This window comes from Solanum verrucosum, unplaced genomic scaffold (genome assembly GCF_900185275.1).
Source record: "Solanum verrucosum unplaced genomic scaffold, falcon-dt-bn FXZP01000261.1, whole genome shotgun sequence".
NCBI classification, from domain to species: Eukaryota; Viridiplantae; Streptophyta; class Magnoliopsida; order Solanales; family Solanaceae; genus Solanum; species Solanum verrucosum.
Window position 1 is genome coordinate 5149490 of NW_026019969.1, and position 25174 is coordinate 5174663.

The following is a 25174-nucleotide window of genomic DNA, read 5'->3' on the forward strand; positions in this document are numbered from 1 at the left end:
ATTACGCGGGCTGACTTTGAGTTTGTATAATTAGTCATGTTTGTATATGTATAATTCGCCAGAATATACAAATACATATGTATAATATACAATTATCTAGCCAATATACATATACAATTCACCTCTCTCCCACTTTCTGCCCTCTCTCGCCCAATCTCGCTCGCCTCTCTCCTCCCTCGCCCAATCTCGCTCGCCTCTCTCCTCCCTCTCCCAATCTCGCTTGCCATATATACAAATGCATATGTATAATATACAATTATCTAACATATATACATATACAATTCACCTCTCTCCTACTCTCTGCCCTCTCTCGCTCGCCTCTCTCCTCCCTCTCCCAATCTCGCCCGCCTCTCTCCTCCCTCTCCCAATCTCGCTTTCCATATATACAAATACATATGTATAATATACAATTATCTAACCTATATACATATACAATTCACCTTTCTCCCACTCTTTGCCCCCTCTCTCTCCCAGTCTCGCTCGCCTCTCTCCTCCATATAACATGTAGCTACGAATTGTAATTATCAAACTATAGCTATGAAAAGTAATTAGGCTATTTTTGAGTGGCTATATGTGAAAGTTCCCCTAATAATATTCATAGAGTATTGCAAAAATATGGTACCATTGTGGATGTGGATAATAACTCCTGCAAATTGTAGTCTCCACCTAAATTTACAATTATTTTCGAAATATAGCCTTTAAAAAGGTTCCTAATTTTTTTGTACTAATAACAAGGTCAGAGCCCATAGGAACTACTTAATTAAGTACATACTAAGTAATATATTATCAATATGTTTCCTTTCTCTAATTGGTTCACAGTCTCTGTGGCTATGTGGATTCCTTAACATCAATAATTTGTTAGGTGAGATTTTTTACAAAATTATTTATTTGGAGTCTCTCAAAAGGACGGACATTATTTGCAATCGTCACTCCCAACAGTAATGGTGCTAAGAATTCTGACAACTACTAAACAACATTAAATTTTATTTTTATAAAAAAAATTGTCATACACCTAATAGGCTAATAATAATATTTGGAGTTTAATATCATTTTATTATTATGGAAAAAAAACTATTCAAAATTCTTTTTTTCTTATTTCTTAATGTTATAAAAATATTTTCCGTGGAAACCTAACTTGTAAAATGAAAAGTTTTATACCTAGAAAACTTAAATAACAAATGTTAGCTTCGTCACACAAGGAAAATCTTTAAATGATGAAAAAATATAGTATATTATTTTAATTTATATGAATGATTTATTAAACTATCGAAAATATTTTTTCAAAATCTGTACGCTTATTATTGTTCATTTTAGAATTTTTTTTGTTTTTTATTAAGCTGGTTATTGTAATTTTTTAAAAAGAAAATTAATATATATATATATAATAAAAATGTTATAAAGAGATAATTATAAGATAAAACGCTATATAAAAAATTGTTGTGAAGAAGAGGTCATCTTTTTTAGATAATATTTTATAGGAAAATACGCAAATTTCTATGGCAGGAATTGGTGCAGACAATAAAAGGAAAATAGTGGGCAAATAATAATAAATTAAACAAGTTCCGAGTCTCCATGCCATTACCCTGCCCCAAAAATGTTCTTCCATATATAGACATCCTTCTCTTCAGCCGTATCTATACTATGCAGACCTCATCTTCTTTCTATTTTCTCATTTTATCCTCATACTAACTCGTTTCATTTCATTTGGTCTGTATATTAAAAATAAATAGAATTTGTAAGTTTAATGACGTAATTTATGTATGAGATGGATATGAAAGTAAGACTTCATATGAATGTCATCTTAAAGAAAGAAGTTTCAAGTATTTTGTGTTTGTTATTAAAGGAAAAAAAATTAATTAGGATGTCACTCACAGTGCAGGCAAAATAAATAAAAAATTGCATCTGGAGTCTTGTGTGGTAAGAAGGTGCCACTAAAATTTAAAGAAAAGTTTAATAGAATGGTAGTTAGACTAATTACATTTTGTGAGACATAACATTGACTAGTAAAAAATATTCATAATCAAGAGTTGAAAGTTGTAGAAATAAGGATGTGTGCGCGATACTAGGGGATGTAAGACTAAAAATGAGTTCATATTTGAAATAAAAAGTGGGAGTGACTTCACGGTGGAGGACAAAATGCGAAAAACGAGATTGAAATAATTCAGACATGTGCAGAGGAAATGTTCGAATATCCTAGTGTAGATGTGTAAGAGACTAGCTATAGATAATTGGAAAAGAGATAAAATTGGACTATCTTTCCTTAAATCAAGGGACTATCGAAATAGCTCTATCTACCTTTGAAGTAGAGATAAAATTTATGTACACTCTATCCTCTTTCACATTCTTAATTTATGTATGCATATATTAAAAGTAGACTAGGTCATGAAACACATGGAAACTATGGGAATTTAAAGTATTAAGTTATAAGGTTAAAAGATACTTCCTCCGTCCCATTTTATATGGGCACCTTTTTACTTTGTATTTGCATTAAGAAATGTTGAAACTTAACTTTTCTATCCTTATTTAATATTTTCTTAAGTCAACTTTATTAATAAACGACAAGATTAATTAACTATTCTAACAAGGATATAATAGGCAAAATATGATAATTTATGCATAAATTTTATAAAATGACAAGTATTATGGTCCAGCTATTTATAGAAAATGATGACATATAAAATGAGACGGAGGAAGTATGTGGTTTAGGGATAATTGTTGTCATAAAAAAAATGTGACATCCCCTTATTTATACCTAGTTATACATAGAAATATTATCTCATCTTGAATTACATACTCTATTCTTTTAGAAGAAAAATCTCAAAGCCCTTATATATAATATCCAAATCTTCCAAGCTAAGCCTTAAAAGCATACTATTATATGATGACGAGCTTTTGCAGTGAAAAAGTCTACCCTTTCTTGTGTTTATCAAATTCCAAACACAATGGAACACTTCTAGACTTTTCCCTCCCCTGCCTAAATATTTTCACCGCCGCATCAATCGGCGGCGACAACTTTGACCCTCAAAACACAACCAATTACTCCATGACACCACCAGCCGCCGCCGCCACAGGGAAAAAGGATCCCGTCGGAATTGGGTTCTTAGACGAAGTTGGAGGGAGTGTTGATGGATTAATGTCTTGTACAGAGAGTCTCGGTTTCGAGAGCTCCGATGAGAGGACAGTAGATGATCAAATTGAGGATCTAGGTTATCGTGACGAATTAGCTTTGTTGTCTAGGAAATCAAATTGTAGCAATAATAATTCAAGGTGCTGGCAAAGAAGTCATTTGGGCGAGAAGAAAGAAAAGAAGGAGTTTCCACCGCCATTATCGTCGTTGAGTCAAGATGGAAAGCCCAATTTCTTCATGCGTGCGGTGAGGAAAGATGGACGGTTAGAATTGACAGAGGTGAAAATTGATCGGCCCGAAACTTTCCGTGCTTCCCGCCAAGATGGACGGCTGAGATTGCATCTAATTCGCGATCTCGAAGAAGAAGAAGAAGACGAAGATTTTGCCGTGGAAACAGAGGAAGACGTAGAGGAAGTAATTGAAGAAGAAGATATTGAAGAGTGGAGGTTTCCGGTGACGGGAAGTGGAATTGGAGATAGTCATCGGAGATGTTACGGCGACCATGGTAATAACCACCACCATCACGACCGTAATTTACATTTGTGGAGGCAACGGTGTGTGACAACTAGGTGAATTTAAATGAAGCCATCCATGTGAATCTGTTTTTCGTTCAACTACGTACTCTGCCATTTGCGGGGAATCTAAAAAAAAAAAACTGAAAATATGAGGACCCAATGAAGTAGGAATTAAGAATCTGCAGGCGGCAGCCACTGAAATTAAGAACCTTGAATTGCGCTAGCAGTTGGAAAAAAGCATCGGGATTCTGTTTTGCATCAGAGCAGTATCGGCGCAGAGAGAGAGAAGAGAAGAATCAGTTACCTAAATTTCTGAAATGAATACAGTATAGAAAAAATCAAGAATTATTTTTAGTTATCTTGTCATTTCATTAATGGTAAATAGAATAAAAAAATTTAAAATTAAATTTATTTCTAATTATAATAAGGTACTCTAGTACTTAATATTTTTTATGAAATGAACTACCCAGAAAAACATCAATCATACGGAAGCACCATATGAGATGGTTCTGGCGGCGATGATTTAAAAAAATAAAATTATTTACTTGATTTGCACACCCTTATCACATAAGCAAAATAATAAAATAGGGCAGTGTCAATCCTTACGCAAGGGGATTCGAGATTAAATTAAAGGAGAGAATAGTATATGATGATTGGTCGAAATATGACATTATAGTCACTATAGCTTAGTTATTGTGATTAAATTAGTTTGATATCTTATCGACTGTAAAGTTAAGAATTTTAGTTTGATAGTTTATGATTTTTAGAATAATAATTTTAAGTGGTAATTATTATATGCCTTAAACTCAATAATTATAGCAGCAGTATATAATTTATAGAAAACATCCTTTATTTAACTTGAAAATCTGACTTCTAAATATTAAGTGTAGTAATAAGACTCCTAACTATTTTTAAAAAAATAAATATTTTGTCTTGTAATGTTTTTTTTAATGCTAAATTTAGTTGAGTGATTTTATTGATAGAAAAGCCTAAGTTGAGTGATTTTATAGATAGAAAAAAATCTAAGTTGAGTGATTTTATTGATACAAAATAAAATTTACTTAATAAATTCTTAAAATTGAGTGACATTTTGAGATATTAACTCTGGTATATTAAGCCTTGTGTGTTTTATTAGGGCACGAACAATGCGTGATGGAATCAATAAGAAGAAGATATGAAAACTGATAATGAAGTGGTAAATATGTAATCATATGATTTGTGGTAGATGAAGGATTGGACAGATGTATAATTGTAGTTGAAGTTGGGCAGGAAATCAGAGATGAGGCAATAATGACACAAATTATGGACAACTGTGTGGGGACTAAGAAAAATACATCTCCAAAATTAATTGAAAAAGACGTAACGTAACGTAAACATGGAAATGACACTTAATAATTACTCTTCCCAGCATAATAAAAAAATATACTCCTATGCTGTTTTTTATTCAAGATATACATGTTTTGATGTATTTCTATTTTTCTGTTCTATTTTATATAGATAGAGAAGAGCCATGATTAGAACGATCAATGATTAAAATGAGTTCTAGAACCATTTAATTTTCTTTCTCATCTAAAAAAGTTAAATTGGATGATTGATTCGATGATGTCCTACAAATAGTTGCTTATTTTTAGAAAATAATTGAAAGTTTTAGTTAAGCTGACCACATCCTTCTACGCTTGCTCCTCTTTAAGTTTCTCCACTATACGATTCAAGTTTAAAACAAAAGTGAATTCAGAATCTAGATTTAAAGAAATAAATTTTTGCAACTAATTTTGTTGTACTATTAAACTTATGAGTTTATATCTAATATTTATTAAGATTTTAATATATTATCTATATATTTATATTTTGTATCGTAAATTCTGGGTTCAAATGAAAATTATACTGTGTGTGGCCTCACAAATTTATTTCTTTTTTTATTTGGAATTAGTTTTGTTCCATTTGTTTAATTATAATAATTGTGTAAAAGGTATTCATATCCTTCCTGCTCTAAATTTAACTCTCTCAAATTTAGACAATATAGGCCCCTCCCTTCCATTGTATGCAATGCATATTTTACTGTGTAATAATACTATAACAAATTCAATATAATCTTATAATCTTTTTGATATATAATATAATTATTTTAAGGGAAAATTGTATATAATAACAAACTATTAATTCAAATTAAATGCTATAAATATAGTTTGATTTAATTGTACCTCATAGCAAACTGTTGTTATTTCACCTCTCCTGGTGAATCTCGCTCGCCATTCTCGTTCCCTTCCTCGCCTCTCTCGTTTTTATACAAACGCAAGTGTATAAAGTGCGTTTGTGTTTGTATAAAGTGCGTTTGTGTTTGTATAAAGCGAGAAAAATTGTATATATACATATACTTTCGTTCCCCTCTCTCCCCTCTTCCAGATCTCGCTTGCCACTCTCCCAGATCTCGCTTGCCACTCTCCCAGATCTCGCTTGCCACTCTCCCAGATCTCGCTCTCTCACTCGCCTCTCTCACTTTATACAAAAAACGCAAATTGTATAAAATGCATTTGTGTTTGTATAAAGCAAGAGAAAATTGTATATATACATATATTTTCGTTCCCCTCCCAGATCTTGCTCGCCACTCTCCCAGATCTCTCTCTCTCACTCGCCTCTCTCACTTTATACAAAAAACGCAAATTGTATAAAATGTGTTTGTATTTGTATAAAGCGAGAGAAAATTGTATATATACATATATTTTCGTTCCCTCTCTCCCCTCTCCCCTCTCCCAGTTCTCGCTCGCCACTCTCCCAGATCTCACTCTCTCATTTAAACAAAAACGCAAATGTATAAAATGCGTGAATATTGTATATATACATATATTTTCGTTCTTCTCTCTCCCCTCTCCCAGATCTCGCTCGCCATTCTCCCAGATCTCACTCGCTTACTCGCCTCTCTCACTTTATACAATTGATCTTTTTGTATATATATACCAAAGCAGATTATACAACTGCTTTCTTTTGTATGTGTATAGCGAAGTATACATATTTATGTTTGCTATGGAACGTAATTATGCAAATTTTGCTATAACATACAAATATGAATTTTGTGTTTGTTGTATGTGAAAGTTACTCTTTTTTTAATCATACATAAAAAAAAATTTAACGTGAGTATTCATATAATTTTATTTAAGTTCATTAATATAAGTATAATAATTCTTATAAATTTGCCACATTATCTTATGCTATTTATTTTATATAGTTTATACTTTAATATTACATCTCTTAAATCAATTTTGAGAGTTGAGACCAAAGTTTTGGTCCAAACTTACTCAAAATCGGTCCAATTACCCTCCAGCCCGGCCCATATCCTAAACTCTCTCTTCTCCCTTCAACTCGTTCTTCCTCTCGTCTTCTCCGAGAAACGAGCCAATCGTTTCAGAACCAGCGTGATCAGGGCGGCTTAATAGAATGGGTAGTATAAAGTCAAAATTTAGAAAAGAAAATTATATTTATTTAATTTCTTATATATATTTTACTTTAATAAATTCAAAAAAATTAATTAATCTGTACAAAATTATTCTGCACTCATGCCCTAATATACTCTTAACATCCACCTTTTGGCTCAAAAATATTTTCGATGGTAATTCTTTGGCTCATATTTGCCCTTATTTTAATAGCTCCCTTAAAATAAAAATTATAAAATATTTATTTATTATATTGTTTAATGTCATTGGTCCAAATTTAAACCCTTCTCAAATATATAATAAAATTGATATTTTTAAAATTTTGTTTTCTATAAAACCACTTATGATTCATATTTTGATCTGATATACTAGAAAATAATATTGAAAAAATAATTAATTTCATGATATTTTTCTATTGACCTATTTTAAATCAACCCTCAATTTATTATACCGTAACTCAACTCATAAATGGGGATCCAACTCACATGTTTATATTCTTTTAATTTGTATTATTGTTATGGTGGAATGAGGGTGGGGATAGGAGAAATAATTATTTTTATTCTTTTATTTTGAATTTTGGATACACACAAAAGAAAAATGTAATATTTGTACATGTTTGCTTAATTAAGTCATCTTTTATTGAACTAATTATTTCTATATGAATGCATCGTTATATTCCTCAATTTTCTCCCTTGTTTGTCATAAATTGAAAAAATAATAATTAAATGGTGGACAAGATCCAAATAGAAAAAAATGGAAGAGATAGGAAGTGAAGGGCGGGGGAGGTGTTGAGAGTTGATGTCTAACCTTTTTTTTTAATTACCATGAAACTCAAAATCAACTCAATCACTTGAGCTTATATATTAAGTAATTTTAAATTATTTTAACAGAAATTGGCCTAAAATACCTTTAAATTATGAGATTTGGTACAATATTGCCCTTCATCCACCTAATGAGTATGATCCGTTAGACATAAGGATATTTTTTAGCTAGAAGGTTAACGTCAGGGTATTTGGAGCCCAAAAATAAATGAAGGGTAATTTTATATCAATTCAAATAATTGAGGGACATTTTAGGCCCTTTTCCATGTTTAATTGATCGTATAACATTTTTTTGTAATATTGTATTATACATGCTTTGTTTATTTGAATACATGCCTTCGCCACCATCAATATTGTGATCATGCTCTGTCTATTTGAGCACTGCCATCCTTGTCAGAGTCGTTTAAACTCGTTTAGCTTGTCAAAATTGGCAGCACACTTACATGTTAACTATTTAGCTTCACCAACATGGGTTGTGGTGCACTGGTAGGAGCAATTCACCCTTAATCAGAGATCTCGGGTTTGAGTCCTGGATATGGAGAAAATTTTGTTGGAAGCACCACCCCTGAATGTCTTGTAGAGTGCAATTTAGATTTAGTCGGAGCTCCAATATGGGTTCCGGACACCGGGTAAAAAAAAAAAAAAAACTATGAGAGTTATAGAGCGCGATTTAGATTTAGTCAGAGCTCCAATATGGGTTCCGGACACCGGGTGAAAAACCAAAAAAACTATGAGAGCTTCAACTTGCATTTTTCGTATGAATAATTTCTCAAACACTTTGACAGTTCCAAAGCTCTATTTGGTAAAAACTCGATTTAAATAAAAATGGGTAAAATTCTCTACTCGATCCATAGTTTAAATGGGTAAAAATGAGTTACTCAATGGATAATATGAGTATCCGTATTTACCCAAATTATTATAGGGATTATCTTAAAGCTTCAAAAGCAAAATCTCTTACTCCACTCTTCACCCCTCAATATGAATGTAAATGATATATATTTATAATTATTTTGCTTTTATGGGATATTTATTAGTTTCCTTAATTTCAATTCAAAAAATGATTTTTATGGACTCAAAGTCATTAACTACTAATGTTTTCCTAGAATTTAGTTGTGACAAAACAAGAGAAAATAGGAAAACATTTTCCTGCATATCAAACACACCTAAGCCTTTTTACCTTTTAAATTACATCATTTTGATCAATACCACTATTTATTGTATTTCATTGAGGAATACCAAAGGTAGTTATAAACATAAAATTAAACCTTGAGAATTAGCATCCATAAAGCAAAAGATAAACCTAGGAGTTATGGGAGTCCAGAGCCAAAAAGGCAAAAAAATTAAGCAAAATTTTGAAAAATGCAACAAAAATTGAGGATCAAACCAAAATAATAATATGTGGATGGAAGGATGGATGTCGTTAAATCGTAGGTTGGAAGGCTCATGTTGACACGAGCCTTGTAAGGCGCACGTTAGAATGAACCTTACAACCTTAAAAAAATGGTACACTTTTTAAAAATATTAATATTCATTCTCCATTATTTATTCAACCATTTTGTTGTTGTATTTTTGTGTTTTTTTTCTATCTTCATTATTTATATGTAAAAATGAAGTGTGCCGATTTTCACTATTTATATGTTTTTGTCCTCAATATTATCAAATTATATAAAAAACTATTAAACTTGACATCATCACTTACATTTTTATTTACAAATAAATAGTAAAACTAGAAAAAAATAAACACGAAAACGAGGATATTATCAACAACATTACTATCAATAAAGAAAGAAATTAACCTAGGAGTTATGATCATCCATTTGACCACATTATCAACAACGACAACTCTTTTCACCAAGAAATTGAGGCTTAGAGCTATGAGCTATAACATATACGTAATTACTACTCATGAAAGAGAGAATTAACCTAGAAATTATGGCCAACCACCAAAAGATTTATAACAGTTCTACGAATTTAAAAAATACCAATTTAATAAGAGCATGATCTATTTTTAAAAAACTACAACGGGACAAAGTTGACTAGTCATGGCTGTCTAAAGAAGAGAAATAAAGAAACTTATAATTATTCTTTATATAGCAGCATTGTTATAATTAGTTTTTTTTTTCTTTTTAATTCACAAAAGTAAAGAAGTATAGTTTCTTAAAGATATTCAAGACAATGAGCTGGATGAAAATTATTAGTACTATTTATAAACTGAATTAATAAATGATATTTTTAAATGTGTAAAATAAAATTTTCAATTTTTTTTTATAAAATTAAAAATAGATTTATAAAGACTACTCAGTTAAATCCCCCAATAATGATGCCTTTCACTTGTTGTCCTCTTGTTTTTACGTTTGATAGGAGAACTATAGATATCCATTGTTGACAAATTAAAAATTGGAGATTCAAACTTGAAATAATGATAACATTGCAATAACTTCAAATTTTATATATTATTTTGACTTAGACATAAATCGTGTTTCATAATATATACTCCCTCTGTCTATTTTTATTTGTCATGTTGTGCTTTTTAAAAGTTAATTTGATTAATTTTCAAAGTTAAATTAGATTATATTTATTTGTCATGCTACGCTTTTCGAAATATGGTGCTCCCAATAAAAGTTTCTCTATACCCAAAATTCGAACGTAAGACCTCTGGTTAAGGATGAAATACTCCAACCGGTGCGTTGGTTATCTGGCACATATTCATTTGGTCAAAACATCTAGAGTTGACTTTTTGTTCTTTTTCTTAATCTCACGAGAAGCCCACAGTTTCACATCTTTGCTTAATTTAATAGCATCACTTGCACAAAAAGTGTACAACAGCTGCCAAAGAGGCTATTTTTATCGGATAAAACCAAAGGGACTCTTACCAACTTATAGACGACTTTAAATTTATTACTTCCATTGTTGTAAAACGAATTACCTATTTTTAAAAAAAATTATTTAAAAAATATTGATTTATTTTTTTAATAACATTTTATTTTCAGTTTTTTATATAACATATTTAAGGGCACAAAATTTAAAAATATCTTGATATATTTAAAATAACTATAATTTAGAACTATCAAATTAAAAGGCCTTATTTATATTCTAAAACTCCACGTAAGTCAAACTAAATGGAGGAAGTCACCCAAATCACAATCTATTTTATTGAGCATTTGATCATATACTTTTGGATTCAAATTTTGAGAAAGTTTTTGTAACACCCCGACTTTTCGAAACGTCTAAATTGACTCATATCTTCGTGGAAAGACCAGGAGGGTGGGTAATAAATTAAGAATGATGTGCTATGTGATATTTAAAGTGTTCAAGGGTTGTATCTCAAATTTTGAAGTTAGGTAAGTGGCAAAATAAAAGTTGGCAAAAGTTACTATAAATTCCTTTTTAAAGATTTGTCTGAAATTTGGGTCAAATGTCTTGGAGATTTTCTCCCAATCTATAAAGAGTTATGATGCCCACGACCTATGAAATCGAAGGTCTATGAGTCTAGTTTCCAACGCATCAACCCGTTCATTCATACGACTTCAGAATGGAGAGATATTTGCGTTTTTGCAAGACTGCGCAAGCAGGCAAGTGAGGTGGGTCCCCTAGGTCGGTGGAACTTTATATATCATCTTCTTCGACTTTTCTTCATTTTTCCTTCATATTTCTTAGTGAATAACCAGAAAACTCACAAAATCCATTTCTAGGATCATCCAAGTTACATATTTTCATGACTTAAGTCTTTGACAAAAGTTGTTCTATGCGTTGGGCTCGTCAACATGGTATAATTTGTTTTATCGATTTCCTAGCATATCGTACTTTGGTTGTTGGACAACATGGGTTTGGGCATATTTTAAAGCTTTGAGGTGTATTACAAACTTAAAATCAAGGTAAGACCTTTCTTCCATCGACTCTAGCTTTGATAAGTCGCAAATAGCAATTTGCGACGGAAATACATATATTTTATCAGATTATCGTGGTATCCTCTATTCTTTTGTGTTGATTATGGTCCTGCCTTGTTGTAGCATCGGGAGGAGGGGGGGTTTGTGAGTAAAGTAGTTAGGCCACGTGAATTCAACAAAAAAGGTATGTTAAAGTTATTCCCTACTTACGACATGTTTCCTTAAAGCGTAGGAGCAATGTAATTGGGTTGTTATCCTTATTATACTTGTAGTCATTATTGTTGATTATTGGCTGCTCGAGTTGATATAATCATCCCTTGTCGGGATTCTTATTCAGTTAGTAGCGTCCCTATGTTGGGCACGACTTAGATGTTATTCGTATAAGTTGCTTATAACTAAATTGCTCGTTTTTAGCGATTGGATTGTTATTGTTGCCCTTGGGGCTATTGTGGTTAGCTGCAGGAATGTGATATATGCCTAGAAGGGCTATGTTCTGCCTACGAGGCTATATGGATGCCTAAGAGGGATATGAGTTGCCTACAGGGCTATATTGACGCCTAAGAAGGTTATGTGCTTCCTACAGGGCCATGTTGTTGCCTAAGAGGGTTATGAGTTGTCTATAAGTTATGCTGATTCCTGAGAGAGTTATGTGCTGCCTACGGGGCTATATTAATGCCTAAGAGGGCTATGTGACTGCCTACAGGGCTAGGGGACTACCGATAGGGGTATATAGACTGATTGGCACCTTCCGGGATTATGGGGGCCTGAGTAGGTGGTCTTGTGTGTTGTTTGTACCTACCGAGCTTATAGTGGCTTGGTTAGGTTGTTATTTTATTATTTTTGATAAGTTAAGATTTAGGAGCAGGTCGGTACACTTATCGTATTCTTGATCTATTTATTGGATTATTCCAGTATATTAGGATACCTGCTCATAGTCTATTGTCTTTCATACTCTGTACATTATTTCGTACTGACGCCCCGTTGCCTGGGGGCGCTGCATTCATGCATGCAAGTCCCGACAGACGATCCAGTAGACCTTCTAGCAGCAGGATTTACTTTTATCCAGTTGGCTAGCCCCTTTCCTCTGGAGCTGCCAGAGTTTGGAGGTTTGTTAGCTTTTGTTATATATATTTTTATGGGTAGGCTGGGGTCCTGTCCCGCCAATCTATACTACTCTTAGAGGTTCGCAGACTAGTGTGTGGGGTATGTAGCTACGTTATGGCCATGCTGGCCTAGTTTGTTGGTTTGCTGAAGCTTGTGAATTGTTTGATGTCTTGTCTTGACATATACATGCTTTCAGTTTTGGTATAGAGATCATGGTGGCTTCGACATTCCAATCAGGACTTTTGTGCTAGTTTGTTATTTCTTTATATGAACTCTTGGGAGTAGCTGTTTCGTTTATCGATTTGTTGACAGGGACCTTGCAGGCCGAGGGTTTAGTTTTAAGCCGAGATATACTTGTTTATTTTATTGATTGCGTGTGACTGCCATGTACTAGTAGCAAATGGTTCAGCAGAGTCGGCTCGGGCTTGAGTTTTGGCATTAGGAGCCAGTTGCTCCCCTTGAGTTTGGGGCGTGACAATTTTTGTGTAAGTTTTGAATACTCCCTCGAAAATTTATATGATTCATTTTTCTTTTGAGTTATTTCCAAAAAAATGAAATATATTTTTTATATTTAGTAACAATTTAACTTTAAAATACTCATTTTATTTTAGAATAAAATATTTTTTAATTACACAAAATATATATGATTTATTTTTTTTAAAAAATCTTTATTTCTTTAGCTCCATACCAAGTCAAACCAATTCATATTAGTTGAACCGAAGGGAGTAATCATTACAAAAATAAGCGGACTTCTTAAGTATATCATTTTTTTTAATTATATACATCACACTAATATTTGTATTTCTATTTTTGCATCTTTCTTATCTTATCTACAAATGACAAATACAACGCGAAGTTGAAAATCACACGTTCAGAAATTCAAATTCAAATGTTAATCCACCACGTTCCCACTTCCAGCAATTAAAAAAAAGCGGCTCGTTAGAATTCTATAAATTCTTAACCAATCACCATTAATGGAGATCCATTTCCAAAAACCTTGAAAAACCCCTTCCTTCAATACCCACAATTTTTTTGTAAACAATCAAAGAAAAACGAAGCATGATAAACGGCACCGATGTTCCAACACAAAAGTACCACCTACCAAAGCGTATAATCTTGGTCCGTCACGGCGAGAGCCAAGGGAACAAGGACGACGCAGCATACAGCGTAACCCCAGATTACAAAATCCCTTTGACGGCTCAAGGGATTGAACAAGCAAAACAAGCTGGCTCCCGGATTCTTGATGTTGTTTCCGGCCATGGGTCGTCGGAGAACTGGAAGGTTTACTTCTATGTCTCTCCTTACGTGCGCACGCGGTCCACGCTCCGGGAGATTGGCCGGGCATTCCCGAAGAATAGGATGCTTGGGGTTAGAGAAGAATGCAGAGTTAGAGAACAAGATTTTGGGAATTTTCAAGTCGCTGAGCGTATGAAAGTAATTAAAGAAACTCGGGAGAGATTTGGGAGATTTTTCTATCGGTTTCCAGAAGGCGAATCAGCTGCTGATGTTTATGATCGAGTTTCCCGTAAGAATTTTAATTACCCAAATACTCTCTCTTTGATTTTGCAATAAATGGAATTTTTGTACTTTGAAACCCTATAATTTTGCTATTCTCATTACCTTTGATGACCTGATTTTGTTGCAATGATATTGTATGCTATAGATGACAAACTTCTGAAGGTGTTTCTTATAAATCACATATATTTAGTTCATGCCTAGATGAATGTATGTCTTTTGTCTAGTTTTAGGATAGTTGGAAAGAAAAAGATATATTGTGATGAAAAAAAAAAAAGAAGTAACAATGGATCCTTTAGTTTTAAGTTTCAATCTAAGAATATTGCCGCGACTTTCTTACTGTGGTGGGGGATATGGGTGGATACTGGTGTGAGATATTCTCCTAGAAATTACCAATTTGTTGGGGGAAAACCTCTTTTAGTTGTGTGCATTTTGTTCTAACGAAGATGTTTGTGGTTTGGCTTAGACCAAGATTAAGTCATGATATAGGTTTTATAATTAGTATGATGTTTAGGTTGCTATGAGATCCATTATCGTTTGTCGACATTCAAAGGCAAGATGTCTTTCAGTGTGTCCTGGATCTTGAGATTTGTGTGTTAACTCTGTTGGTGGTAGTAATCTTGCCTTCTTGATGTCCACATATAAGTAGTTTAACAACATTGGAATTTTTAACTTGTATTAGAACAACAAATCATACTAAAAGTCAAAGAAGGTGCAACTAACTGCAGCCTTGCAGCCAGTGCCCAAGATGTTGTTCATATTGCTGAAAGAATGCCAAGACTTAACTTGCTACAGTTGGATTCTTCCTTTCTTGGAAAAGAGGGTTGAGGCCGCATTGGTGGGGGATGGGTTTCCCCCCCAGATAGTTCTGGCTCGGAGGTTAGAAATCCGCAACCTCCTCTTTAACCACCCTACTAGGGGTGGGGCGGCTCTCTCTGAGAATACCTTAAATAGGTATTTGGGCCAGGTCGAGCGGGATGGCACGCAGCAGAGCGTGCCCTATCTTAGGGTGCTTCGTGCTGCCCGCTATTGCACTGGTCTGCATTCTCAGTTCTCACACACCTTTGGATATTATAATTGATGCTTTGGGTCTCGCCACAACTTTGCTCTTGTCATTCAATTATTCAGTTTTTTCTATTGATTCACATCTATTGTTATTCCAATTGAAAGTAAGATGCAATCTTTAAATAATCGTTAATTAAATGGATAATGGTATCCATAATATGAGTTTATCGTTTAAAAGAATGTAGTGTAATTGATAGAACTAACAGTCTGAGACTTCAAGTTACGATAAGAATAAGATCAAGTAGTCTGCTTTCAGCATAAGCAAGTTGGTAAAACATGATGACATAATGGAAGTTATAGTACTATTTTACATCAAGACTGAATTAAACGTGCTTGTCTGATTTTTTTTTCTTTTGAAAGGGATAAGAAACTCATAGCAGTTTGCTCTACAAATCTTAATTTTTGAATGACCATAAATCCTTGGAACAGGATTTATATTGAATCCCAGCCAATATACAGAAAGAACCAAACCTTTTTCTGCTTTATATCTGCTAGTGTAGTAAGCATCTTTTCCAAGGCAGTATTAAATTCAATCTTATGCTTGATGACACTCAACACCGCCGAAGAAATTCATATCTTCATGGCAGCAATCACTAATATTTTTTACGGGAGAGAAATTCTGAAGGATGACTTGAACTAATAATACCACCTTTTAAAGGAAAAAAAGTGTCTTCTTTCCTTCAATACTCAATGTTGGAAAGGTTCCCCAAGCTTTACTAGCTCATAGGATGGACTTGAATTTTGTTTTCTGATCCTAGTTCTGCTTATCAAAGATCCATGTCTAGTTTAAAATTAAAGTTTGGTGTGTTTATTGCCTTAATCTAAATTATAAGATCGTCGGTTAAAACTAATTCAAAATTTTTGAGACCAGAATGAATTTGCTGACTTAAATGGATGATAGTGATATGATTCAAATAATTATTTTATACACACTAGTGATATAATAAAGACTGATTTCTTTTACATGTGTCCACCAAAAATCCTTCTGTTATGGTAGTAGTTGGTTTCTTTAATTTGTTATTTGAGCAAAATGTAACTGGTTTGTTCAGTGCATTGAATCAATGAGGATGCATTTGAATTAAGCTGCAATTCAGAAGAGTGAAGTTTGATACTTATTTTCATTTGTAAAATTTTGTAATGCAGATTTCCTTGAAACTCTATGGAGGGATGTTGATATGAACAGGCACCATCACAATCCTAATGAGGAGTTGAATCTTGTAATTGTATCCCATGGTCTAGCTAGTCGAGTTTTTCTAATGAAGTGGTTCAAGTGGACAGTGGAACAATTCGAGTACCTAAACAATCTAGGGAATTGTGAGTTTCGAGTTATGGAATTAGGGGCGGGTGGTGAATATAGCCTAGCAGTCCATCATACTGATGAAGAGATGCTAGAATGGGGTATGTCCCCTGAGATGATCGCTGACCAAAAATGGCGAGCTAATGCTAACAGGGGTACTTTGAATGATCATTGCCCTTGGTACCTTGATGCTTTCTTTGACCATTTAGCGGATTCAAATGACAAAGATGATGAAGATGTGAAGTCAAACAACTCGTATCTCCCCTTAGCATGACATTAATAATGTGTATTCGTTCCAATTCTGTTGTACTGTTCATTTGGTTAACTGATAGAAATGTTTGTAAGCTCTTTTCAAGTTGCTGTTACAATTTTAGGCCCGGAGACATTATCAGTGTCAATTTCTTGTAAATTTGAAACTTCCAATTGTATAACAATCATTTGATATCAAGGATGAAGTATGAATTTAGTTTTTGACTGGTAAAATTATGATTTTTAAACAGGATGAAGATTGATTTAGTTTTGACAGGGTCAAGTTACAAGTTTTAGACCAGTTTTCACTGCTGAGGTCGTTGTTTTAATTGACGTATAATGGAAGGTAATTGCAGAGTTGAAAGCACTTTTGCATTGAAATTCACCTTATCAAGTTCTCTCGAGTCTAATTCTGAAAACGTTGACCAATGACCATTATTTTGACATGGAATGAAAAATTCCCACGTATAATTTTTTAATATCTAAATTAAAATTTTAAGATATTGAATTGATTCAAAGCTTATAAGTCGATTAAACTGACTTATAAACATTCAAAATGCTTATGAGCCAAAATCAACAAAAGTCATTAGTAATCAACCTCAACTTATTATTTCTTCGGATTATAAGCACTTTTAGTTTATTGAGCCTTCACTCTTATGCAATAACTTGCAAACCACACAAGAGAGGTAATTCGCACTAGGTAAACCCGGTGCGACAAGCTCGACCCAGAAAACAAATCCCTTGCTTTCAGTAGCAAGAGATTTCAAACTTGAGACCTCCAATATGAAAGTCCCAAGCCCAAACCACTAGGTTACTCGAAGAGTCATTTTAAAATGGCTTAGCATAACACCCTATAGACTAAATTAGCAATAAATAGCCCACTTTTAATTTTTTAGCAAGAAAAAGACTTTGTTTTATTTATTAGGCATTGAATAGTTATTTTTCTCTTTTTTTTAAAATGTAGTTTTGTTCTCCTTATTTTTCTCAAACACACGTTTGATTGTTGTTTTTTTTTTCTTGAAAAGAAAAAAATTATTGTTTTATTATCCCTATTTTTATCACTTTTTTTATTTTGTCAACACTTTTAAAATAAAGTTCTTCTCTTTTTTGTCTCCTTTTTCTTTTTCCATAATTCTTTTCATACGTATATTTGATTCTCTCCCAAATTTTCAATTCTTCTCCTTAATTCAATCTGTTTATGAAAATCAGATAGAGCAATATGTTTTTTCATGGATACTTCTAAAAATCATCTTTATATATAATCTTGTTCTTGTCCAATTAAGATTATTCAACCTTCTTTTGTTTTCTTTCTAAAATCCTTTTCATATGTATATTTTCTTCTCTTCTGAATTTTCTCTTATTCTCCTTAATTTACTCTGTCTATGCAAATCAGATATAACTGTATGTTTATCGATTGATCCTTTCAATAATTTCTTTTAACATATAATTATGTAGCATTTCTTGCCCCATTAATTTTGAAATTTCGTGATTTTTGGAACTAAAGTTTTTAAAACTTTTTTTGGCGAAAATTCAGGTAATAGTTTTTGAAATTTTTGTTCTCAATTTCATGGGTAAAAAAGATTCTCGTAAGATCTTCGTAAAAAATCAGAATGTTGATTTTAATAAATACAACCCAATGTATACTAATGAATTCCAATCTCAATTTAAATTAAAGTATACAAGTTTATTATGTGAATACAAATCACTGAATACACGATGAATACGAACTAATGTATACATAGTGCAGTTACAGTATACATAAACAAAATCACGTGTACAATTAATGAATAAAATTTATATATGTATCATATTAATCTCATTCTTGTATTCATTATAGTAATACGTATAATTGATGGTAATACTCTTATGTATACAATATAAAGTTTATGTATACATGCTAAAATTACTGTATACATCAATAAAATTTACACGTCTATTTTTATGAATATTTTTTTGTGTATACATATTTTTTCTTATGTATACATTATGTAATCGCAACTTTAATTATTGTATAATTTATGCATATGTATAATTACAGTTTCTAATAAAATGTCATTTAATATTATTTGATTAATTATGTCGATTATGTGATAATTAATACACGTTAGAGCATTAATAATACATTTTCTTACCTTAGAAGTAGTCACAATCTTTTAATAAGTTTTTAAAAAAATTCATTCCTTAAAAGTTGGTGTAACCTTTTTTTAATGTGTTAATTAATAAATATATATATTTCACTTCTTAAAAGTAGGCAATCGGTTTTCTAAAAAACTAATTATTGTTGATTGGTAAAATAAATAATTCATAAAATTACAATCAAATATATCTTTATTTTTCTGTAAATTAGTCAATATTTTTTTTATAGACGGTTAAATAAAGTTGAATTTGAGAATTTAAAGAAATTGAAAAGCTAACTTCCTTAATTACAGGAGTTAAAAATAAGGAAGAAAAAATAATTCCACATCTCCTTAATTAATGCAGATTGGTTGCACATGATTATAAGAAAAAAACTATAAAAAGTTGGTTTTATTTCTTTTAAGCTAATACGTGCTAATTTTATTTTAGGCTATTAATTGCTAATTAATATTGAGCTATATATTGCCAATTATATATAATAGTTGTATGTCTGTGTCAATTCCTCGTAAATTTTCAAAAACAAAACTTCTAACTTCCCTCCATCCCATATACACCATTCATCCTTTTCCTAACGAAAATATTTTTATATTTATAATTTGTAATAAAGAAAGGATGAAAAATAATATCTTAATCATTTATTTATTAAATTAATTTTAATACTAGAAAAATTCTTATCAACACGTAATGTTTAATAATTTTCATATGTACTTCCCTGGTTGTATATGAGTTGAATCAAAAATATCAAATGAATGGTTGTTTTCAATCAGCTAATTCAAACGAACTTTTTTAAGTATGAGATTCTTTATAGGTGATTTTCATGTAATTTCTACAAACTTGGAACATAGACTCTACTCATACGCTAAAAGAATGCCGCGTGGGACATATAACTCTTAGCTTGACTCAATTTTTAATTATTCTCTAGTCAAGTCTAGTCCTTCAATATGCCAACAAAAACGACATACACGAATAAAAAAAAGGACAAAAAAATGTAAATTGACTTCACTAATTAAGAGAGTCTTTTAATAATTCATTAATTAAGAAAGTCTTTTACTAATTCATTAATTAAGAAAGTCTTTTAATAATTCATTGTAATTACTTATTTGCTAAAAGCTTATGTGGAACTGTAAACATATGTATAATTAATTACCTAATGAAAATATAAATGAAAACTTTTCACGCATGCAATGTAGTTGTATAATTAATAAGGGAAACGTACTTTATTATAAAATTGTTTTTGATAAAGATGCCAACATGAGCAGTGGGGAGGTTACGATAGTGCAGTGCAGTGGTAAGTCGTAAGGGATTTTGAATTTGAGTTTTTAGTATAAAATTGTTTTTGATAAAGAAAGTTTTATTTTTAAATTAGTAGAATTTTTTAATATAAATTCAAATTAGTTGGACTCTAAAATAATTATCGAACATTGAGTTAAGAAAAAGAGAGGAACATGTGGGGAAGTTCTTGGAACGTTACATATTTTGTTCTCATCAGAATATTTAGGCATTATTATTGTATTCGTTAAGAGAGCATGTTAAACTTTACTAGTTAAGAAAAAGAGAGGAACATGTGGGGAAGTTCTTGGAACGTTACATATTTTGTTCTCATTAGAATATTTAGGCATTATTATTGTATTTGTTAAGAGAACATGTTAAACTTTACTAGTTCTTTAAAGGATATTCGTAAGGTATATTGTTCAATATAAACTTTGTTTTGTTGGACATATATAAATAATTATATTTAGTATTATATTTTTTCAATTTATATGGTATTTTTTCTGATTTATTGTTTCAATTAAAATGACGTCTTTTTATATTTAAAGTATTTTTTTAATTTATCATTAATTAAATGAATTATAGATATAAAAATTTCTATGACTTACGTAAATCCAAGTTTAATAACTTCTTTTAACATTTCACATCAAATTAAACAAGATGGATAACTATTTTTTAAGCCTTGTTTGCGAGGAAAACTTATACTACTTACTTTTCATTTTACGATCTCGACATTTTATAATGTGTTAGTTATTATCAAATTGAAATTTATGATATAAAAAGACTTACTATACGTAAGACTATTACAAGTCATTTATTTAATTGTATTCATATCTTTTATTCTGTGCCTTGAATATAAACTCTGCGAATATTATAGGTCTACGAAGACTCGGATGCTCAGTCAAAGTTGCATCACCTTCATTTTCAGACTATACAAAAAACAAATAAAAAAATCTATATATGAGAAAATGAAAAACAGTCTTATATATATATGAGAATATGTATAAAATAGTCCCTAAAGTTTAATTTTAATAGTTTTGGTTCTTTAAGTTTATCAAAGGTTAATACTTTTGATTTCGTCAAATATTTAACGTACTTAAAATGTTAATACTTTTGATTTTGTCAAATATTTAACGAACTTTAGTAATTTGATTTGATGAGATATACGAAGTATTTTTTAGTCATAAAAGTAAGAAAGTCTCATCAAATCCTAAAAATCGCAATATAAAAAATTACACTAGATAAAATTTGTACAAAATAACACACCAAATTCTAGAAAGAAACCAAAACTTACAAAAATAGTAACTCCAAACGCAATTTCCACTAAAAAAAATATTGCTTTCCGTCAAATCAGACAAAAAGTAATACCAACTCTTTGCAAACTTTAGGGACCAAAACAGTTCAAATCATCATACTTTAGGGACAATTTTGTTATCATTTTTTTCACTATTTGGCCTTTTTTCATTTATATAAACCAGAACTTCCTGCATCAATAGAAGTTGATTACTGGTCTTTCTCTTTAATAAATACCCTTTTGTACCTATCTGCTCAAATGTCTCTCGTCAAAATTCAAACCAACACTCATTTGCCCAAACGCATAATCCTGGTCCGTCACGGCGAGTCTTCAGGAAACGCCGACATCAATGTGCGCGGAACAACTCCAACTCACAAATTTGAACTGACGGAGAAAGGGATTGAGCAGGCCAAGCAAACTGGAATCCGAATTAAGAAACTGATTTCTGAAAATGATAACAATTGGAAGGTTTTCTTCTATGTTTCGCCTTTAGAGCGAACGAGAAAGACGTTGAGAGAGATCGGCGGATCGTTCCCAAAGAGGAGAGTGATGGGTGTGAAGGAAGAGCCTAGGCTGAGAGATTTGAATTTTGGAAACTATCATGACCCTGCAAGTATAGGAAAGATTCAGAAGGAACGATTTACGTATGGGAGGTTTTATTATAGAGTACCTGGTGGTGAAACTGGAGCTGAAGTTTATGATCGTATATCAGGTAAGTTCTATTGGTTTTTTCTACGACTTAATGGTCAAAATCACAATTCAATATTGTTTTTTTTTCTACCCTAATTTGTTTCCTTTTTCTACTTACATAGTAATTCACAGTTGAGGTGTGTTTTGTTACTGGTGATAGTTCAAATGGGAAAAGAGAACAATTCATAGTTAGTTAGAGTATAATATTTGCAAAAAAGTGATAATTTTGATATGTATTTGGCGAAAAAGTTATAATTCTGAACAGGGTGCTTGTTTGTTGTTGTTGTTATGCATTTGAAGTGCTCTGTTTTTCATTTTAATTTCTTGAACATAGTTTAGATGTTTCTTTTCCTTCTTGAGCTATATATGCGTTACCTTGACATTTAATTGAAGTGTATATATATTTAAGTAAACACGAACTTAATTTATTGACTAGAAATAATATGATTTGACTTTTCTACGGTTTATAAGCTGAAAGTCGTCTCCTTATGAAAAAGTTATAATAATAATAATAAGGAAGTAAAATTAGGTGGTGACTTTAAAGGAACATATACTAAGATTTCTTGTACTATCAATATAATTCAACACATTTAATCGAGTTTAAGTTACAAATATCAATGGTGTAAGAAACCCTTCCACTCATTCAAATGATGTCTATAAGTAAGCCTCGTCCTGATGATGATATAACCTAAACTCTTTCCTAGACTACCAATCAATATATGTTATGTAGAGATTTGATTATAATAATTACCTTAGTCGTAAATAATAAGATGATTGTGTATATATTTTTAAGACGAATAGTATAGTAATAGCATAAACTCATACTATAACAATTTGTAGGTTATATTGAATGCTTGAGGAGTGACATAGAAATGAAGAAGTTCGTTTGTCATGATCCTTGTCAAGAAACCAACATCATCATCATTACCCATGGACTATCCAGTCGGATCTTCCTCATGAAATGGTTTGACTGGACGGTTGAGCAATTTGAGTATCTCAATAGGATGAGAACTGGTGAATTTCAAGTGTTGCAATTAGGGCATGGCGGGGAATACAGCCTAGCATTTCATCATGATGACAAAAAACTTCACGAATGGGGACTATCTCCTGATATGATAGAGGATCAAAAATGTAAAGCTTATGGTCCTACAAGAGTTAAATGGCAGGGAACTTGTGATTCGTATCCTTTCATAGATTGTTTTGCAGAAGATTCAGATTATGAGAATACTATTATCTAAATTATAAGTACTAGCTAGCTAGTAATCATCCCTTTTAAGTAAAATTATGGTGTAATTGGATTGTTATTAACTTAAACTCCCTCTCTGTTTTAGTCTTTACCTGTATGCTAAATTTGATTGTTATCAACTTTTCACATTTGCTTTACTAATTAGGATTATGAGGTCGACAGATTCTGTTGTCTTCTTCTTTCTTTTTAAAATATTAAATTTGTTTGCGTGGATTTGAAACTTTCAATTGTATAACAATAATTTGATATCAAGGATGAAGTATGAATTTAGTTTTTGACTGGTAAAATTATGATTTTTAAACAGGATGAAGATTGATTTAGTTTTGACAGGGTCAAGTTACAAGTTTTAGACCAGTTTTCACTGCTGAGGTCGTTGTTTTAACTGACGTATAATGGAAGGTAATTGCAGAGTTGAAAGGACTTTGCATTGAAATTCGCCTTATCAAGTTCTCTCGAGTCTAATTCTAAAAACTTTGACCAATGACCATTATTTTGACATGGAATGAAAAATTGCCACATATAATTTTTTAATATCTAAATTAAAATTTTAAGATATTGAATTGATTCAAAGCTTATAAGTCAATTAAACTGACTTATAAACATTCAAAATGCTTATGAGCCAAAATCAACAAAAGTCATTAGTAATCGACCTCAACTTATTATTTCTTCAGATTATAAGCACTTTTAGTTTATCGAGCCTTCACTCTTATGCAATAGTTTGCAAACCACACAAGAGAGGTAATTCGCACTAGGTAAACCCGGTGCGACAAGCTCGACCCAGAAAACAAATCCCTTGCTTTCAGTGGCAAGAGATTTCAAACTTGAGACCTCCAATATGAAAGTCTCAAGCCCAAACCACTAGGTTACTCGAAGAGTCATTTTATAAATAAATTTTCAAAAAACAAAACTTCTAACTTCCCTCCATCCCATATACACCGTTCATCCTTTTCCTAACGAAAATATTTTTATATTTATAATTTGTAATAAAGAAAGGATGAAAAATAATATGTTAATCATTTATTTATTAAATTAATTTTAATACTAGAAAAATTCTTATCAACCAGGGAAGTATATATTAAAATTATTAAACATTACGTGTTGAATGGTTGTTTTCAAACGAACTTTTTTTCTAGTATTAAAATTAATTTAATAAATAAATGATTAAAAGTTCGTTTGAATGAATGGTTGTTTTCAAACGAACTTTTTTAAGTATGAGATTCTTTGTAGGTGATTTTCATGTAATTTCACAAACTTGGAACTTAGACTCTACTCATACGCTAAAAGAATGCCGCGTGGGACATATAACTCTTAGCTTGACTCAATTTTTAATTACTCTCTAGTCAAGTCTAGTCCTTCAGTATGCCAACAAAAAAGGACACATACGAATAAAAAAAAGGACAAAAAAATGTAAATTGACTTCATTAATTAAGAAAGTCTTTTAATAATTCATGGCAAACGACATATACGAATAAAAAAAAGGACAAAAAAGTGTAAATTGACTTCATTAATTAAGAAAGTCTTTTAATAATTC

At 31.6% G+C, this 25174-nt stretch overlaps 3 protein-coding genes across 3 annotated transcripts; all 3 read left to right on the plus strand.

The window, feature by feature from the left end:
• Positions 1-2878: 2878 nt before the first annotated feature.
• LOC125815913 (uncharacterized) lies at positions 2879-3708 on the plus strand. Its single transcript, XM_049495487.1, has one exon. It carries the CDS (start codon positions 2879-2881, stop codon positions 3698-3700), a length of 822 nt encoding a protein of 273 aa, XP_049351444.1. The 3' UTR covers positions 3701-3708.
• A 10154-nt stretch (positions 3709-13862) lies between these two features.
• Positions 13863-17216, plus strand: LOC125816427 (phosphoglycerate mutase-like protein AT74H). Its single transcript, XM_049496033.1, has 2 exons — positions 13863-14407; positions 16606-17216. Exons 1-2 carry the CDS (start codon positions 13942-13944, stop codon positions 17031-17033), a joined length of 894 nt encoding a protein of 297 aa, XP_049351990.1. The 5' UTR covers positions 13863-13941; the 3' UTR covers positions 17034-17216.
• A 4687-nt stretch (positions 17217-21903) lies between these two features.
• On the plus strand, positions 21904-23725 carry LOC125815591 (phosphoglycerate mutase-like protein AT74). The gene is made up of 2 exons (XM_049495096.1): positions 21904-22419; positions 23238-23725. Exons 1-2 carry the CDS (start codon positions 21966-21968, stop codon positions 23633-23635), a joined length of 852 nt encoding a protein of 283 aa, XP_049351053.1. The 5' UTR covers positions 21904-21965; the 3' UTR covers positions 23636-23725.
• Positions 23726-25174: the final 1449 nt, after the last annotated feature.